Source organism: Myotis daubentonii, chromosome 19 (genome assembly GCF_963259705.1).
Source record: "Myotis daubentonii chromosome 19, mMyoDau2.1, whole genome shotgun sequence".
Lineage (NCBI taxonomy): Eukaryota > Metazoa > Chordata > Mammalia > Chiroptera > Vespertilionidae > Myotis > Myotis daubentonii.
In genome coordinates, this window is record NC_081858.1 from 906444 (window position 1) to 919419 (window position 12976).

Consider the following 12976-nt stretch of genomic DNA (forward strand, 5'->3'; position numbering starts at 1 on the left):
AAATATAAATGTTATGATGAGAAAAATTTTCCGATCTGCAGTGTATCATGCATTGGCCTCCGTGGGTGAGTATTCCCCTGGCCATCTAGGACTGTGGCTCCAGCTGGCAGGACCAGATGTAACTGCAGGAGAGAGTGGCACCTGTGAGCTCCCAACCTCAGGTGTCCCTCCCAGTGTCAGGAGCCCCAGGAATTGCTACACAGCAAGGACTGGGGGGAGGCGAATCAGGGAACCATGGACACAGGTTCTCTGGACCGACCAGCAGAAAGAGTCTAGCCCAGCCCTTGCCCAACTCCGGCCCGGCCTCACCTCTCATTTTCACTGAGCCGTTTCACGGCCCAGAACCAGGCCTGGAATTGCCCCTCAGGCTCTATTTGGTATTTGTGTGCAGCCTCCTGTAGCAGCACTATCTCCTCCAAAACTCTCTGCACCTGAGGCCAGAGGGAAGGAGAGGATGCAGACATGGCCCCAAAGGGGGTGAAGGGTGGAGCGGGAGCTTGGTCCTGGGTCTTTGCACACAGGGGCACCCTCCTCCTCCCTAATTCCATCCAGGCCCTTCCTGTGCTCGGAGGTGGGCACTAACAGCTCTTCCTCCAAGATATTATCCTTGATTCCACGCCACTTCCCCACACACACCAACTGGAGGGGTCTCCCACTTCTGATATCAAACTCTCCCAATAAATGGAAGATGCAGGGCATGGAGCCCAGGAGTGTGCTGGCCAAGGCGTCTATGATTCTCACTCCCTGCCCTGCCCCGCAGGCTGTGCCACAGCTGCTAACCTTTTCCTTTTTTGCTAATTGATCTGACTCTTCTAAAAGGCAGATATCCAAGGTCCATGAGAAAGAACCCCCTAGCTAGGACTGGCCCCCTCTGCCCAACCTTCTCATGGTGCACTACCACCAGGTCCCAGGAGGGAATGGGAAGCAGGAAAAGGCAGGACTGGGATCAAGGCCAGGCTCTGGGCTCCAAAGGAGCGGGGACAAGGATGACTATGATGGGCCTATTGCTCCAGCTCCAAGGGAAGGCAGTGCTGAGAACTCACAGCTCAGGATGGGGGCTCTCTGTCCCCAACGTCAATCCTGGTCACCCCAGTCAGGCCCCAGGTCACCCACCTCCTGATCATCCTCCATTATGCTGTCCATCACCTTCAGATCTTTAAGGTATTCTCCCAGGAAGGGAACACACTGGACAAACAGGGTGAGGGTGGGATGAGCCCCTGCTCCCTGGTGCCCCACGGGCTCTCTACTGAAAGCCTCCCACCCTCAGCCACCTGGCCACCCAGGCTTCCCATGTGGAGCAGCCCAGGTCCCTTCGGGCCTCCACTCAATTGTCTCTTCCCTCACGCTCCAGGAACTCCTCTTGGTCAGCTCCCTGGACCACCTCTGGGCAAGTCACTGGGTCAGCGGTCCTGGGCCAGACCCACCCCCATGTCCAGCCTGCAGGTACCTGCCCCAGGCCCTCCTCCTGGTCATTTCTAAGGGAGGGCTTCAGGTTCTGTGGGCACAGGAGGTGGGGCTGGAGGAGGAAGGCCTCCCTTTCTTGACTTGGAAGCCTCCAGCTGAGAGGATAGATCCCCCTCCTATGACCCTAAGCACCCGCAGACAGGCTCACTCACCTTCTTGGGCAGCCTGAGCTTGGATCCAGGGACATGGGACATCAGAGTGGCATACCTGGAAGGCTGGTTCCACCAGGGTGGAGGAGAGGGTCATTGAGGTCATGCTCACCTCACCCCATTTCCCCACCAGCCCTGACCTCACACCCTGGCCCTCTGACCCAAGTCAGCTGGTACCAGTGCCACCGGGACTGCAGCATGCTCTGCTTCTGGACGACTCCCAGCTACAACGCTCACTAGGTGTGTGTGACCTTAGGCTTGGGCCTGGCCTCCTTGACCCGTTCCCTCCTTTGGAAAGTGGGAGACCTCCTCCAAGCTCTCAGGTTCTCCTGAGGACTCAGTGTCATTCCTGTCATCAATGTTCTCACCCTCAGCCCTCCCGGTGGCACAGGCCAGGGAGCTCTGCACTGTCGTGTTCTGTCCTGAACTCATGACACCCGGTGAGGCCTGTAGCATGGGTGGTCACCCCCCCCCCGCGTCAATCACAAGGAGACTGATTGGCAGGGAGTGCTCCAGGGGCGCAGTGGGAAGTCTCAGAGAGCAGACCCCTCTGTCTCTGGCCCAGACAGTAGGACCCGAGGCCAAGCAGCCCTTTTGTTCCCCTTTCCATGGGAATCCCCTTCGGGGCCCATCCTGGGCAGGAAGGGCGCTCCCCTTGCAGGGGTGGAGAAGGCAGAAGTGGGAGCAGAGCCCTGGCATCCTGAGGACAGAATGGGCTGGTTTGGGGAAGAAACCTCCCCCACCCTCCCATTCACCACACAGCCTGGAAGAAGCTAAGTGCAATTGGGAGGGGGCAGCATGGAAGCCAGAGACCCGCTCAATGTGCCAGCTCTGCACCCAGTCCTGGAACAGCATGGCCACCACCCTGTGTGCCATGAACGGGGCCTCTGGCCCTTGAAAGTGCCCCCCACCACCTGCCCATAAACCAAACAGATCCCTCTTCCTGGTAACTGGGACCGAGAGAGTGAACATTTTCACAGACTCTTCAAGTGACAAACTACCCCAGCCCCATACTGTGCAGTTCCCCCTTCCCTATGCCTTCCCCTCTGCAGACCTCCAGGCTCCCTCTACCTTGATGAACTGTTCCCTGCTCAGTATGTTGTCCTTCATGCAGAGTTGTTTCATAGTCAGTGCCCGCTTCCTGAGTGGATGGAAAGAGGAAAGACATGTTTTTTGAAAGATGGGGGAGACGGGTTCAGGGCCAATTCTTTTTGACAATGTCATGTTTCAAACTGCCTCAGGGTTCCTCTGAGCAGGAAGGTCTCCCTGGGACTGGGGCAGGGCTCTCATATGGGTCACGTTGGACCCCTCTCCATATCTGTGGAGCAGCTCTGTTTTGACCAGTTTGGGTTTGAACTGGGCATACGGTTCAGGTGCTGAAAACACTTGAAAATCGCCCATTTGGCTCAGTGCTGTCTCTGACATTGGAGCAAACTGATTCCTGAAGCGGAGCCAGGGGACTGAGTCCCAGGGAGCCTTAGTCACCCCGCCCACCAGCCCAGTCCCTGTCCCCATGGTGGGCTGCCTCCCAGGAGGTGAGGGGACACTGGGAGACATTTGGGTGACACCTCCCCATGCCTCCTCTGATGGGAGAGGCCTCCGCACCTGGAAACCTTCCCCCATGTTTTCTTCAAACGATGGACAGCCACGCTCTGCAGAGCAGCGAGGATGGTGTGCAGGGAGGAGAAGTTCCTTAGGCTTCTGCACTCCTGGGGAAGGGGAGACATGGGCTGTGAGGTGGGAGCTGCAGCTGGTGCTTCGATCCCCCTCGAATGAACCCCCCCTGGTGGGACCAATGCTCAGGGTGGGCACGTATAGCAGCCAAAGACCAACTCTCACAGCCAGGAGGGTCCCAGCTCAACCCAAGGAAGGAGCCAGGTACCAAGTGAGCCTCCCAACACAGGCACCTGGGCATCAAGGTGCACGAATCCCTGGTAGAGAGGACATGGAGGCTGTGCTGGGCTCAGACCTCTGGCCTCAGTTCTGAGAGCTGACCAAGCAGCAGAGGCATTTTTCCAGGCTCCGCATAGGGACGTTACTCGGCCTGCCCCCACAGACCTTGGCCACCTTAATCCAGTGCTCCACCACTTTGGCCCTGTCCTGGGCCATCATGCTTGGGTCCCCAAGGCAGGTGGTGATCACACAGGTGGCCATGTGGTTGAATTGTCTGAGGGTGGCACTGACAGTGGAGGCCACGTGCTCCTTGCCAGGCTTCCTCCTCTGGGACCAGACGGAGTCCAGGCACTGGTGGGGCAGTACCTTCCTGAACAGCTCCTGGGGAGAAAGGGCAGCCTCATGTCTGTAAACAAGACACCCCCGACATTCAGTGGGGAGTTTGCTGCAGGAGGGAGGATAGGTGGTACACGTCAGTCAGCTCAGCAGCTGTAACAAACATGACATTCAATAGACATGGTTCCTCATGGGCTAACGGCTGGGGGTCTAAGGCAGCTGCCAATGCAGTCGGTTCTGCTTAGAATCTCTTCCAGTTTCCAGCCAGCCACCCCCTCCTGTGTCCTCTTTTGGCAGAGAGAGCACTCTGGTGTCTTCCTCTCCTCCTAAGGACACAAACCCCATCATCGGGCCCCACCTCATGACCTCATCTAACTCCAGGTACCTCCCAAAGGCCCCACCTGCAGACCCCCTCCCATGGGGGCCGGGGCCTCGCATTTTCATTCGGGAAGAACACAGACACTCCGTCCATAGCAGCTGGTACACAGACCCATTCCTGAGGCTCTTCCAAAATGGGGCCACTGTCTAGCAAGGTCCCAGGTAGAGACGCGTGGGTCCCAGGCCAGAGCTTTGTCTCTGCTGTGTTCCTGTCCCAAGGGCACCTGGGTGTCAGCGCGTGACAGGGATGTGCCTTTTGACAGAATTCCTTTACTCCAGCTCTGGCTTGTCATCCACCAAACCCATGGAAAGGCCAGGGTGACAGCCAGATACAGCTAAGTAAGTGTGCTGTATGATGCCGAGCCTCTCAACACATACACACACACACACACACACACACACACACACACGCACACACACACACACATACTCTACAGCCTGGCTGTCTGACCTTCAACTATCCACCCACAGCTGGAGTGGTTTACCAGATGAAGCCCTAATCTAGGGGTGAGGGCCTTGACCTTACAGTGAGGACCTTGACCTTACAGTGAGGACCTTGATATTACAGTGAGGATCTTGACCTTACAGGGAGGGCCTTGACCTTACAGGGAGGACCTTGACCTTACAGGGAGGACCTTGACCTTACAGTGAGGGCCTTGACCTTACAGTGAGGGCCTTGACCTTACAGTGAGCTTTGGGACAGGTGTTCAGAAGTCAGATTGATAAAACCCCAGATCACTGAGGGTTTGAGATTTCATATTTTAATGGAAAGTTACCATATTCTGGCCACAGAACTCAGCTGCTCTTTGCCCCATGATGCTTCTGCCAAATCAGAGCCATGAGCTGGTCCACCCACCGGACTCTGCCCTTTCGGGGGGCGGGTATCCTCCTCTACCTGAGCTTCTCCCTCAGTCCCACCCACAGCCCTGCAGATGGTGCAACACACATAGTCCCCTTCCCCTTCCTGCTGGTGCCACTGGTCCCAGGACAGAGGGAGTGAGGGTTCAGAGGGAGGAGTTTCTGTTCCTTTCAAAGGACTTCGTTTTCCCACCGCTGGGCCACGCCGTCATCACCATCGTCTCCACTTCCAGAATTTTCTCTCCTTCTCCTTATCTATTTGTTTCCCACTCCCAGGGGCTCAGCCAATGGAGTGGTGCTGGCCTGGTGATGACAGGTGGCGGGGAGGGCTGGGCTCAGTGAGGAGAGGGCAGGCTTCCAGCCGCGAGGAGAAGTGGTTGGCTCACGCAGGAGCAGCCTGCCCCCAGCAAGCTTTGCTCCTGAGCTCTGAGCTGCAGGCCCCGGGGCCTGTGCCCTGGGAAGACTCCCCAGGCCGGCTCCGGCCAGGCCGCGATGGCCTCACCTCCCGTCCTCTAGTCCCCCCAGGCCGGGTGTGAGAACCCCAGCATCTCCCTGCACGTCATCGGCTTAAACGGGCCCACCCAGGACCTGGAGATGACGCCACCGGAGGACCGGCGGATGAGGTTTGGTCCCCTCAGTTACGTTAGAAAGTAGCAATGACGAGGTGAATGGTTGCTGAATGTGCATGGTCTCTCCGGGCCCCGGCGTGTTTTACTGCTAACGTAAATGTCCGAGAAAAAGGTAATTATCTGTTTCCCATGTTTTATCTGGGTGTCCTGGCGGGGACACCAGCCTGCAGTCCTACATCTCTCACCCTCACCCGGTACCTGGCTGCGCTCCTCCCAAAGGGCCGTGGTGTCGACCACAGGTGTCCAGCAGGGGGCGCACTGCTCCACCTTCCAAACAGCCCAGGTAATGGCACTTTTTGTCCCTGACGCCCCATTCTTGGAGTGTCATTCCGGAGCAGCCCTGTACCCGCTGTTTCATGAGCCAACTCCCCCAGAGGGTGAGGGAACAGCGTGCCATTGGGGGGACGTTTTGACACAGATGATCCTGTTATTAACATCTAGTGCAGGTGGATTTGTTTTTAATCAAAACAACTGAGTAGCATCTATCAAAGCGAAGTGGCCTGAATATCAGTTTCATTTTGTCCCAAAGTTCAAGGAGCCTGGAGGTGTGGAAACTTCCGGGGCCCACTTATGTGTCATTAAACTCTGCTGAGAATATGGGCGGGACTGGGGAAGGGGCGGGCGTTCGATTGGCACAGTTCCCCTCACTCAGAGAGCCCTGCAAGTCTATAAACAGCCCCGGGAGCCAAGAGCGATTCCTCCTCAGACTCCGCAAAAGCCAGCCCAGATGTCGCCAGAGCTCTGCCCCTGCAGGGTCCCCTCGCTGAGGGCAGCTCCTGGCGCTCCCGGCTCAGGGCCGGAGGAGTGAGCCGGTGGTTCTGCTGGTCTGAGTGGGGCGTCTTTGGCGGTGACGCCCACGGTCACCCCCTGCCCCCGTCCGCAGAGGAGCTCCTGTAGGATGCCATGGGCGGGGTGGGGAGTCCAACCGTCCTCCTTCAGGGACTGTAAAGTGTGTAAGCGCCTCAGGCGAAGGGCTCCCTGCACGTGTCCCGCCCGGGACTGATCCCCCTCTCGCCTCCTGTCCCCAGGCCTGACTCTTGCAGCCTCTCCCCGGGGAGTGGGCCCTGCGTGTGCACCCATTCCGGGTCCGGGACTGGCACTGCTTGGCTGGGGGAGAAGGAGCACTGCTCATTGCTCCACCTTCTCCTGATGCCCACACATGCCCGCTTTCCCGCAGCCCCCCCCTGCCCACCTCCTGGGCCCGCCCAGCAGACTCACTGAATTAATATGGCGTCCCCTGGAACAGGGAGCCATGGGCTGGAGCGCACTGGAAACCTCACTTGGTTTGGTGGTGCTGCTGCCGCAGGCTGGTCCGCTCCGGGGGCAGGAAGCACGAGCTTCCTCCCAGCCCGAGCTCGGGCCACCCTCAGGGCCGCTCGCTCTCCTTTCCTGCGCTATTGGTCATGCCCTTTCTCCGCACTGCGCAGTGCGAGGCTGTCATACCGTCTGTGGCGGCCACCCTGTCGCAGCCCCTCCCTGTCACACTCCCTCACACTGTCCCAGGTGCACGGACCCATCAGACACTGTGCACCTCGGGCATCTGTTTCCTGAGCAGTTATTATCCGCCACCCATGAGACTGAGGGTGCGGTGGGTGGGGAGGCACAGAGGGCACCTGAGCCTGGGGACTGAGTGAGCAATTGCAGGAGAGGGGGCAGGAGAAAGCGGGGGGGGGGGGGGTGACGGTGATTAGTCTGGAGGTGGCAGCACCTGTTGAGGGCAGTGTTGAGGGCAGTGTCTGCCACCGGCGTCTGGGGCCGGAGCCTCTGCTGTGGGGACGCCCTGGCGCTGTCGTGGTCAGCAGTCCTGGCCTCTGCTCACTGGGTCAGAGCACCTCCCTCAGTGTGACAATCACAGACGTCTCGGTCACTGCCCGGTGCCCCCCCAGTCGAAGTCGGCTGGTTGACAGTGACAACTGCCTGAGTTCCCATCCTGGTCTGGCCTGGGTCCTGCCTCAGTTTCCTCCGCTGCACAATGAGATGAATATTAGTAAGAGACGTGTTTACTCTCAGGGTGGTTGTGGCAATGGAATGAGAGAATGCGCTCCGCACAGGGCTGGCTCGCGGGCGCCCCCGTGTCCTGGCTGTAAAGTCCACCTGTCCCTGGCGCTCTCCCCTGGGGACTCAGCCCGGCCTCATCCTCGGAACCTCTGGTTCATACCTGCCCCCCCCCGCCCACCCACCCACCGTGGCCACTCCCCCTGGTCAGGCTGTGACTCTCGGGCAGGCAGTGAGCATGCGGTTACAAAGGGAACCGGTGAGGTGTTAGAACCAGGCCGCAGGGCTGGAGAAGCTGGGTGTGCAGGGACCGTGGGACACAGAAGTGTGAGGGGACGTCTGCTGGGTTATGGGTTCAACAGGGCCCTCACTGTGAGCTCCGGGGAAGGCCCGCTCCACAGACACTGCCCACGCCACGCCACGGGAAGTCATGCCAGCCCCGGAGGAGCACCCGGGGTCCTGTGTGCCTCCCACGGGTTTAGGGTCCATTTCCTAACCATCGCTACATGGCACCCAAACAGAACACCCTGAGTCACCTCTAAAGCGGCGCAGATCGCACGCTCCCTCTGCTAGAGCCCCGCTGGGTCTCCTGTCCCTCAGGGTGAAGGCCAGACTTGCCGCGGTGCCCTCGGGCCCGGCCGCCCGCTGTGGCTGCCCAGGCCTGTCCTGCGGCCCTGCAATGACAAGGCTGGGTTCCCCTTCTGTAGGGACTTGGCCCAGGGCTCCCGCTGCCTGACCAGCTCCACCCACATGACCACAGGGCCAGCCGAATGCCCGGCCCACTCCCTGCCTTAGTTTCCTGGCAAAGTGTCTGCACACTCCATCTCTGCGTCCCACCGCCCGCCACCTGGCAGGGAGAGGCCAGGCGGCAGGCCCTTGGTGTGACTGCAGCCCCAGCAGGACCTGGCGGAGCATGCACTCAGCACACCTCTGTGCAGGGAGCAGCTTCACTCAGCTGTGGTGCCGAGGGGATTCCCGAAGAGTGCGATTCTCCCGCTGCTGCCGGCACCTTTCATCTCAGAAGGACGCTGGAGGGGACGCAAAACTGTCCTCTACCCACCCCAGGCTCTCAGCTGGGTGCTAACAAGACAAAATCAGGTGGTTTATTAACACGTGTAGCCCACGCCACGTGACAAAAAATCTCAATTTAAAGTAACTCAAAGCGCCTGCAGTGGGAAAGGTCATTTTAGCGCATTGGCAGGCAGAGGACACAGCTTCCGTTTCCCGATGCAGGCTGTGGGAGGGACTCTGAGGAAGGCTTGTCTGCAGTTCCAGGGGCTCGTCTGTGGTTCCTGGGGATCATCTGTGGTTCCCGGGGCTCGTCTGTGGGTTCCCGGGGCTCTTCTATTGGTTCCTGGGGACCGTCTGTGGTTCCTAGGGCTCGTCTGATGTTCCTGGGGCTCCTCTGTGGGTTCCCGGGGACCGTCTGTGGGTTCCTGGGTTGGTCTGTGGTTCCCGGGGACCGTCTGTGGTTCCCAGGGCTCCTCTGTGGGTTCCCGGGGCTCTTCTATTGGTTCCTGGGGACCGTCTGTGGTTCCCGGGGCTCTTCTGTGGGTTCCTGGGTACCATCTGTGGTTCCCGGGGCTCGTTTGTGGTTCCCGGGGCTCATCTGTGGTTCCTGGGGCTCGACTGTGGGCTCCTGGGGCTTGCCTCTGAGCTCAGCTCTGTCCCCAGGAAAAGGAGACTTTCCCTTCACACACCCACCCCGCACCCTCCCCGGCCTGTGACAGAAAGGGGGAGGGGCTGCTTTCATGGCCTTCAGCTCAGAATAGCCGTCATGTCCAAAAGCCTATTTTGGGTGACCTATTCTGGTTTCCCTCAGCACTGCGGTAGAAAAGCTAAAAATTAGATGCCTACTTTGTGCAGAGTTTTAAGTAGGAAGGAGACCTAACCACTGTCCTCGAAGACCTAGGCAGGGCAGACGGCGACAAAGAAATACATCACATTAAAAAATACCAGCCCACCGGTGTGGCCCACCGGAAACTCTGCTGTGTGCGCCACCGCCAGGCACCACCCTGGCCTCTCCGCCGGTCATCGCAGCCCAGAGCCAGGACAGCGCAGGGTTCAGTGGCCATAAAGATGCTGCCGGGGCCACAGGTGGAAGAGGCCTGTCCACACGTGATCCCAGGAGCAACGCTGAGGCCACCTGGGAAATGTTTACGATAAAGATGACAGCGGTGACCCAGGGCCACAGGCAGGCGGCGATGCCTGGCCACACTGAGAGAGTGCTGGACACCTGGAGGACGGTGTGTCCCGGTGGAGCTGTCACTCCGCACGGGGGCCCTGTCCTTCGGTTTCTACAGCGTCACGTGGGAAGCAGCCACACCAATGAAACCAGCACAGTTGCTTTGCTGGGTTCCAGCCTCTCAGAGCCCCTGAGCTGAGAGTGGGGTGAAGCTGGGAGACACGCGGCAGGTCGTCCGGTCAGGAGCCAAGTGCCTGTGCTGATGGTATTCTCTCTCCTCCAAACACCGACTCGGGTGACCACGGCCGCCGCCCCACGCAGTTTCCTGATGGCCTGCAGCACAGCCCGAGAAGGACGCCAGCACTGGGCCCAGGGCCACACTCCCCTGCCCCACCTCCCGCAGCCCATGAAAGGCCCAAAGGCCGCTCGTTTTTATGTGATCTTACTCACCTTATTCATTTCAATCTTCCGGACCAGGATTTAGGATCTGCTCAGCTCATAGCACACCGTCCCTGCTGGATGACGGCCTCTCTTGTTTTATTTGAGGTGGGTTTTCTTTTTCAAACTTATTCTCTATTCATTCTCCCCCCTCCCCCACTTCATTGGCACCTGCTTAAAATGCATCTGAGTACCCTTTGTCCCTGTTAATGTTTGTAAAACATGCAGTGTGTGTGTGTGTGTGTGTGTGTGTGTGTGTGTGTGCGCGCTTACCTTACATAGATGGCATTGTGATGCATGGAGACAGAGATAGAGATAGAGACAGAAAGAGAAGATAGAGATAGGGAGATAGAGATAGAGGTAGAGATAGAGATAGAGGTAGAGGTAGAGGGAGATAGAGGGAGAGGGAGAGGGAGAGGGAGAGGTAGAGGGAGAGGGAGAGGGAGAGGGAGAGGGAGAGGGAGAGGGAGAGGGAGAGGGAGAGGGAGAGGGAGAGGGAGAGGGAGAGGGAGAGGGAGAGGGAGAGGGAGAGGGAGAGACAGACATTTATATGTGCGTCTAGATCTGTTTCCTCTTTCCTCGCTCAGCACTGTGGGGACCCCTAGCACATTGATGTCTGTGGGCAGCTCGCTGCTTCTGACTGCACACAGTAACCTCTGGATTTCTGCAAATTCCCAGCAGTTGGGGTTCTCATGGCTTCCTCTGTCTCCCCCACATGCATCGCCCATGCAACCCCATGCTGACCCGGAGAGGAGTGCAGCCTTCTTCCTGTACAAAATCTGGGCTCGTATGGAGATTGGCCGCCCATCTACTCCACTGCAAGGCTTTGCTAAGGGCTAGGGATTAGACAGAGATCATCAGGCAACGAAACATCACAGAAAATCAGGGTCCTCAATCTTAATGACCTGAGCCTCATGCCACAACATTATACCACCGCCACCTTCACCACCACCACCACCACCACACCATCACCACCACAACCATTACCACTATTACCCCCACCATCACCATCACCTCTGTTACCACCACCATCACCACCACCACCACCATCACCACACCATCACCACCAAAACCATTACCACCATTACCCCCACCATCACCATCACCTCCATTACCACCACCACCACCACCACCACCACCACCATCACCATCCACCACCATTACTTCTACCACCATCACCATTATCACCTCCATTACCACCATCACCACACCATCACCACCACAACCACTACCACCATTAGCCCCAGCATCACCATCACCTCCATTACCACCACCACCACCATCACCATCACCATCACCACCATTACTTCTACCACCATCACCATTATCACCTCCATTACCACCATCACCACACCATCACCACCACAACCACTACCACCATTAGCCCCACCATCACCATCACCTCCATTACCACCACCACCACCACCATCACCACCACAACCACTACCACCATTAGCCCCACCATCACCATCACCTCCATTACCACCACCACCACCACCACCATCACCATCACCACCATTACTTCTACCACCATCACCATTATCACCTCCATTACCACCATCACCACACCATCACCACCACAACCACTACCACCATTACCCCCACCATAACCATCACCTCCATTACCACCACCATCACCACCATTACTACCACCACCACCACCATCACCACCACCACCTCCTTCACCACCACCACCACTGCTTCACCACCATCACTATCACCACCACCTTTATCACCACCACCACCACCACCATCACCATCACTACCATTACCTCTACCACCATCACCACTATCACCATCATTACCACCATAACCACCATTACCACCACCACCACCACCACTACCACCATTATCACCACCATCACCATCACCACCTCCATTACCACCATTACCACCATCAACATGACCACTTTCATCACCACCACCACTACCAGCACCAGCACCACCACCATAACCACCACCTTTGTCACCACCATCACTTCTACCACTACCTTCACCACCACCACCACTATATCCACAAGCACCATCACCACCTGACTTGCCGATAGCTGGGTTCTTAATCAGAGATAGAACCAGGATGAACACAAGACCCTGATACCTAACCCTCTGCTCATGTCATTGCCCCAGAGCTATGAAACATAGCATGTTCCACTTCCTGCTTAAACTCTCAGGTGGCACAAGCTATATTGCAAGATTTAATTGCAATTAAATCTCCTTCTTGGTTTCTGTCATCAGGGGTGTGGTGTGAGTTTGTTTTTGTTTTTAAGCTTCTTGGGCGATTCTGAAGCGTGTCCCAGGTGGACAAGGCCCTCTCTGTAGCAATGGTTTCAGTGGAATGGGAAAACTGTCCCACTGTCCAATGTCCCCACCTCCATCCCTACATCCGCTATCTACTAACATGTTTCTAATCCAGGCTTCTGCCCTCCCATCAATGACTGCGGGAAGGTATGTGTTTTACCTGATGTGACTTTGAAATGTGAGAGTGCCCTGGGTATGGACCACAGATGCATGAATGCTCTCTATTGCCCTCAGAGCTGGGCCTATCTCTGCTTCCACTGCATGTGTCAGGGGATGGCCAGGGACATTCCGATTCCCAGGGATTCATCTTAGGCAGCAGTCCTCCATCAGCTCACGGACAGCTGCTGTGTTCA

General features: G+C 57.6%; 1 protein-coding gene across 1 annotated transcript; it reads right to left on the reverse strand.

Moving 5' to 3' along the window:
- Positions 1–12352, reverse strand: LOC132222188 (ral guanine nucleotide dissociation stimulator-like). Its single transcript, XM_059677097.1, has 8 exons — positions 12209–12352; positions 3672–3887; positions 3219–3322; positions 2685–2754; positions 1617–1679; positions 1114–1185; positions 310–431; positions 1–122 (listed from the first exon to the last, which is right to left on the reverse strand). The coding sequence occupies exons 1-8, from the start codon at positions 12350–12352 to the stop codon at positions 86–88; spliced, it is 828 nt and encodes a 275-aa protein (XP_059533080.1). The 3' UTR covers positions 1–85.
- Between the last annotated feature and the right edge of the window lie 624 nt (positions 12353–12976).

Coding starts and splice junctions, on each gene's coding strand:
- LOC132222188 (XM_059677097.1), bottom strand. CDS start 12,352: ATGGTGCTTGTGGATATAGTGGTGGTGGTGGTGAAGGTAGTGGTAGAA. Junction 1,186..1,616: donor AGCTCAGGCTGCCCAAGAAG/GTGAGTGAGCCT, acceptor CTGTTTGTCCAG/TGTGTTCCCTTCCTGGGAGA. Junction 432..1,113: donor TAATGGAGGATGATCAGGAG/GTGGGTGACCTG, acceptor CTCTGGCCTCAG/GTGCAGAGAGTTTTGGAGGA.